Source organism: Orycteropus afer, unplaced genomic scaffold (assembly GCF_000298275.1).
Source record: "Orycteropus afer afer isolate SDZICR_OR568_19922 unplaced genomic scaffold, OryAfe1.0 scaffold00250, whole genome shotgun sequence".
Classification (NCBI taxonomy): domain Eukaryota; kingdom Metazoa; phylum Chordata; class Mammalia; order Tubulidentata; family Orycteropodidae; genus Orycteropus; species Orycteropus afer.
In genome coordinates this window covers 545,537-552,123 of record NW_006921837.1, presented here as the reverse complement: position 1 = coordinate 552,123, position 6,587 = coordinate 545,537, and the positions used below count along the sequence as shown (strand labels likewise).

Below are 6,587 nucleotides of genomic sequence, written 5' to 3'. Positions count from 1 at the left end.
GTCCGACTCGACAGCACATAACAACAACAACAGTCACTAGTTGCATGACTTTGGATAAATTACCATTCTGAGACTCTGTTTCCTTGTCTTTAAAATGGGTCAGTAATGGTGCCTAGGAGCTCTGGTAGCATAGTGCCTAAGGCACTTGACTGCCAACCAGAAGGCTGGCAGTTGAAACCCACCAGCTACTCCTTGGAAGGAAGGTTGGGCAATTGACTTCCGTAGTGATACCGCTTCGGAAACCCAAGGAGGGATTCCCTATGAGTCGGGCCGACTCCACAGCACATAACAACAACAACAATGGTGCCTACTTCAGGGTTGTTGTGAGAATTAAATGAGTTATACACCTAAGTTTGGAGGATAGTTTCTAGCACATAATAAACATTCAAAAAAGTTGTTAGGGTTTCCTTTCCTGTAAAATGAAAGCTCTCACAGGGTCATGCTGCTGTAGGCTAAATACCATCTATGAGATTTTTGTTTAGCATATGGAATTTTTTCAAAGGTAAATTGAAATGCCTTTTGGCAGGGCTGGAAGGTTTGCCAGTCTCCACTGCCTGCTAATTACATGTGGCCTTTTGTTTAGATGCATATAGTTACGTATCTGATGGCTGCAGGCATTTGAATTTTTGTCTACTGAAGATGATCACTAAGGCTTTTCCAGGTCTGTGCTTCTAACACTGTCAGAAAGGGTGTTTGTGAGTGCTTCTGGATCCCGCCTCTCTATCCTTTGGCAGAATACAGGGTCTCTGAGCTTTTCGTATGTCACTAAAGCCCCACGCTCCATCCCCCACCTTAGAAAATTGCCTTCTATTTTCCCAGCCTCCTTCTCAGGGTTATTCCATGGTCAGTGTGCCATCCAGACAGGAGCTTCCCATGGTCTTCTGGGCTCTGCACCATTCTCTATGTCTGGCTGCCCAAGCTGTGCTGAAAAAATGACAGGTTAAAAGTGAAAATAAAACCCATTTTAGAAGGCTGATATTTCTACTTTAAATTAGCCCAGTGTCTAAAACAAAACAAAACAAAAACTCCCAAACAAACAATGGGGGTGGTTTTTGATGAAGACTAATTCAGACAGGTGAACCTGAAAGTTCTGTGACTCACCCTCTATGGCTGTAGAAAGGTCAAAGCATTAATCCCCAAGTAACTAGTCACACGCGGAAGGATGTAGCCCACTATGTTGAGGAACAAGTTCACATTCTAAGCAAAAGCATCACTGGCTAGGTTGGCTACACAGAGATCGGTATAGATGTGTTTTTAAGCACTTAAAAGGTGAGAGTTCATACTGATTGCTTGGTGTCTACACCAGAAACAGGTTGTGTTTTGCTGCTTGTGCAAAATAAGCTTGGTCCTTGGTGACTTGAATATTTCCCCATAAATGAGCTGCTTTTCACAGCCTGGTGACTGAGGCAGGCAGAGGCAGTGAGGAAACAGAAGGTTACTATGGCAGTAATGAAGTTTCCCTTGGGGATTTTACATTGCAGTTGTGCTGCTGATAGTGGTAAGGGAAGACTATAATTAGAGAAGCAAAGTAATTACACAGCGATGCAATCTGATTATTTTAGGATTCATCAGCGATGCAATCTGATTATTTTAGGATTCATTCTTACACCTAATTAGAGTGGACTAGACAAAAGGGACTTTTAAATATATCAAGTGAGGTTTCTTTCAGTGTTACATAAATGCCAGGGAGGCACAGCCTTGGGTCTTCACACAGCTTGTTTGCTTTGCCTGGAATCACCCTGCCTCTCTCAGGCCTGCCTAACTCATTCTGTCTTCAGATTTGAGGTCTCTCAATCCTCGGCACTAATGCGCCCCCTGCTGTTTGCTCTCTGTCCTAACACTCACCTTCCGAAAATCAAAAGCAAACTCAACTGCCATCACGTCCATTCCTACTCATAGCAATCCCCACTGGGTTTCCAAGGCTGTGAATCTTTACAGAAGCAGATGGCCTCATCTTTCTTCTTTGGAGCAGCTGGTGGCTTTGAACCAACAACATTTATAATTCGCAGCCAAATGCCTTAACCACTTTAGCACCAGAGCTCCTTCCTTACTCCCCTTACTTCCCTGGAATTGCTGGCTTAGGGTCTGCGTCTACCTTCCTCAATATTTAGATCCCCAGTACCTATCACAGGACTGGGTACCTTCCAGACAGTTGAGTGGATAGGCAGATGGGTTGAGATCAGAAAGCTTTAATATTTGATTTTATAGAGCCTGTCCTGTTACAAAGGAATTCTGATGTCACAGTGGTTAAAGCATTTGGCTGCTAACTAAAAGGTTAGTGGTTCAAACCGGCAAGCTGCTCCATGGGAGAAAGATGAGGCAGTATGCTTCCACAAAGATTTACAGCCTTCGAAACTCAATAAGGCAGTTGTACTCTGTCCTATAGGGTTGCTATGAGTCAGAATTGACTTAGATGGCAGTGAGGTTGGTTTGGTTTATCCTGATACAGCTGGTTCTTACTTTTCTGGGCCTTTGTTGTTGTAGTAAATGGATTATTGGAATGTTCACTTATCTCCCAGATATATTAAAGGTTTGTTTGTATTAAGCCAAACCCTGAAAAATTTTCTAGTTAAACACTTTGTTTAGTGCTTGTGGTGGCAAATGTTGAATCCTGTTCATTCTTTGTTGAGGTAATTGGGGCATAAGTGTCAAGAGGCCAGAAGGGAAGTTTTTCCTCTTCAAAAAATATCAAATAAAGTGAAAGGGGTAACTTAATATTTAATCAGCCAGTTCTCTCTTATTTTAATTTAAAGTTTATGGCATGACTCTGGCATACTGTCATATAGATCTTCTAAACCATTTCAGAAAGATTATTATACTTACATTGTGGTTTTTATGTTGAGAGTACCATAGTGCGTTCTAAGGCTGTGAAAACTGGGGAAGGCATATACAATGCATCCCCTCTATGAGCCAGACTCTAGGCCTCCAACTTCCTGGGCCTGCCAGAGAATAATGTTTATTATACTTTGAAGATAAGAGAGTTAATAATTACTGGACGAGGTTCCGTTTACCATCACTCTCTTGTTTCTGTTTGGATAGGGATGGTTTCAGTTAGAAGTCAGTGGGAACTTCCATAACATACATTGACAGATCCAAGGCACAGTGCTGGTATGTGTCTGGAGGCTGGAGAGGTGGAAGATACTGTTTTCTCCTCATTTCAGAGACTTTTCTTGGCAGTTGCTGCCTCTTCCATCATTGCATAGGGAAACTGGAATAATGCCTTGCCCCTTTGGTCTTTGCATTTGGAAAGACTCACCCAGCTTTTCTGTTGTCATTCTGTGTAGTTCAGCCAATGCCACCCCTGAATTTGAAGGCCGAGGAGGTGACGACCTTGGCACAGAGATTGCTAACACGCTCTACCGGATATTTAACAATAAGGGCAGCGTTGACCTGAAGTCCCTCTGCATTAGTCCTCGGGAGCACTGCTGGATCCTCTATGTGGATGTGCTGGTGAGTGCCATGCTGCTGTCTAGCCACTCTCTCCCTTATTGGAGACCAACTGTCCTACCTTCATCCTAGTACTTTTTCCCTTTTAGGTGGATGTTTTGATTCCAGGATGAGATTAGTTGGGAAAAGACGGTCTGCTGTCATGATTTTTTTATGGGATGTAATATTTATGTAGTAACATACATATAATACTATCCTGTACTACAATTACAAACAGTCGTGTCATAGTAGCACCTGAAGTTATCCGCAGATGTTATCAGGGAAAGAAAAAACAAGAGACACCCTCTAGATGGTTCCAGACAGACCTGATGGACAAAGTTTGGACAAGATGGCCCATTCTTCTTCTTGGAATGATTCTAAGTTATTTACGTGTATTTTTATTTAAAACTTAGAAACCCTTTGAGAGTGGGCGCTATTAATTTTCCCAACTTACAAGTGAGGAAACTAAGACACAGAGAGGTTAAGTAACTAGCATAAGGAGTCTCAGCTAGTAAGTGGTAGTACTGGGCCTCAAAGCCACGTTTGCTTGATGCCAGTACTTGCTCCTGACCTCACTATGCCATTCTTCCTTGAAAGCACCCTAGAGCCTGTGTGCACTGAGCCCTCGTTTCCCAGATGAGAACACAGAGGTCTTGCCTCCCCCTTCCTCCAGGGTCTGCATCTCTGGGAGTCTTTTCTAGTCTAGTCCTCTAGTCCCTCCCTTGTGCTTTCTCTCCCAAATGCACCTCTCCCTGGTTTTTGGCACTCGACCGAAACTTTTCTGTACAGCTATAATTTTGCTTTTGTGTAAGAAGCATAAAGATCAATATGCTAGGCACTAGTGAGCTGAAATGGACTGGTTTTGGCCATTTTGAATTGGATAGACATATGATCTACTATGCTGGGAGTGAGAAATTGAAGAGGAATAGTTATATTTATTATCAAAAAGAATATTTCAAGGTCTTTCCTGAAGTACAGTGCTGTCAGTGATAGAATAATATCCATATACCTACAAGGAAGACAAGTTAATATTACTATTATTCAAATTTATGCACCAACCACTAAAGCCAAAGATGAAGAAATTAAAGATTTTTTACCAACTTGTGTAGTACCAACTTGAAATTGACCAAACGTGCAGTCAAGATGCATTGGTAATTACAGGTGATTGGAATGTGAAAATTGAAAAGAAAGTAGCTTTGATAGTTCGAAGATATGGACTTGGTGAAAGAAATGACGTCAGAGATCGCATAATAAACTTTTACAAGACCAAAGACTTATTCACTGGAAATACCTTTTTTCAACAACATAAATCATGACTATACACATGGTCCTCACCAGATTATGGAATACACAGGAATCAAATTGACTGCATCTGTGGAAAGAGACAATGGAGATGCTATCATTAGTCAGAACAAAAGCAGGGGCCAACTGTGAAACAGACCATCAATTGCTCATATGCAAGTTGAAGTAGAAGCTGAATAAAATTAAATCCACAAGAGCCAAAGTATGACTTTGAGTATATCCCACCTGAATGCAGAGACCAAGTGAAAAACAGATTTCACACATTGAACACCAGTGACCAAAGACCATACAGGCTGTGGGATGATATCAAGAACATCATACGTGAAGAAAGCAAAAGGTCAATAAAAAGATAGGAAAGAAAGAAAAGACATGGCTGACAGAAGAGACTGAAACTTGCTCTTAAAAGGAAAGTAGCTAAGGCAAATGGAAGAAATGATGAAGTAAAAGATCTGAACAGAAGATTTCAAAGGGCAGCTTGAGAATACCAAGTAATGTAATTATAATGAAGTATGCAAAGACCTGGAGTTAAAAAACCAAAAGGAAGGAACATACTTGGCATTTCTCAAGCCGAAAGAACTGAAGAAAAAAATTGAAGCTTCAATTTGCAGTACTGAAGGATTCTATGGGTAAAATATTGAACAATGTTAGAACCATCAAAACAAGATGGAAGGAATACAGAGTCGCTGTATAAAATAATTGGTCAATGTTTAACCATTTCAGGAGGTAGTGTATGATCAAGAACCAATGGTATTGAAGGAAGAAATCCAAGCTACACTCTAAGAGTTGGTGAAAAACAAGGCTCCAGGAATTGGCAGAATACCCACTGAGATGTTTCAACAAATGGATGCAGTGCCAAGAAATTTGGAAGATAGTTACCTAGCCAAGCAAGTGGAAGAGATATATTTCAAAGAAAGGTGATCCAACAGAATGCAGAAATTACCAAACCATATCATTGATATCATACAGAAGTAAAATTTTGCTAAAGATAATTCAAAAATGGTTGCAGCAGTATATTAACAGGGAACTGCCAGAAATTGAAGTTGGATTCAGAACAGAACGTGGAATGAGGAATGATTGCTTATGTCTGATGGATCTTGGCTGAAAGCAAAGAATACCAGAAAGATGTTTACCTGTATTTTATTGACTATGCAAAGGAATTTGATGTGTGGATAACAAATTATGGATAGCATTACAAAGAATGGGAATTCCAGAACACTTTATCATGAGGAACCTGTACATAGACCAAGAGGCTGGCATTCAAACAGAACAAGGGGATACTGTATGATTTAAAATCAAGAAATATTGTGTCAGGGTTGTATCCTTTCAACATACTTATTCAATCTGTATGCTGAGCATGTAATCCAAGAAGCTGGACTATGTGAAGAAGAATATGGCATCACAATTGGAGGGACACTCATTAACAACTTGTGATATGCAGATGGCACAACCTTGCTTGCTAAAAATGGGGAAGACTTAAAGCACTTACTGAGGAAGATCCAAGACTACTGCTTTCAGTAAGGATTACACCTCAACATAAAGAAAAGCAGAATCCTCACACAGTTGGGCCAATAAGCAACATCATAATAAGTAGAAAAAAGATTGAAATTGGTGCTCACTTTGGCAGCACATATACTAAAATTGGAATGATACAGAGAAGATTAGCATGGCCCCTGTGCAAAGATGACATGCAAATTCATGAAATGTTCCATATTTTTAAGTTCAAAACAAAATGAAGAAAGCCTAAGGGTCACGTGGGATACCATCAAAAGGAATAACCTACGTGTCATTGGAATTCCAGAACAGGAAGAGAAAAATAAAACCACTGAGAAAATTGTCCAGGATTTGTTGGAAGAGAACTT

General features: G+C 40.5%; 1 protein-coding gene and 1 non-coding gene across 2 annotated transcripts in view; both read left to right on the top strand.

Moving 5' to 3' along the window:
- Positions 1 to 6,587, top strand: part of EXOSC7 (exosome component 7) — a 76,094-nt gene that overhangs the window by 42,187 nt on the left and 27,320 nt on the right. Inside the window, exon 5 of the mRNA XM_007949700.2 lies at positions 3,285 to 3,450. Coding sequence (XP_007947891.2) covers positions 3,285 to 3,450 — 166 coding nt within the window. The remainder of the gene's footprint in view (positions 1 to 3,284; positions 3,451 to 6,587) is intronic.
- Positions 6,337 to 6,443, top strand: LOC122150825. Its single transcript, XR_006163875.1, has one exon. It is a non-coding gene; the product is annotated as a U6 spliceosomal RNA (small nuclear RNA).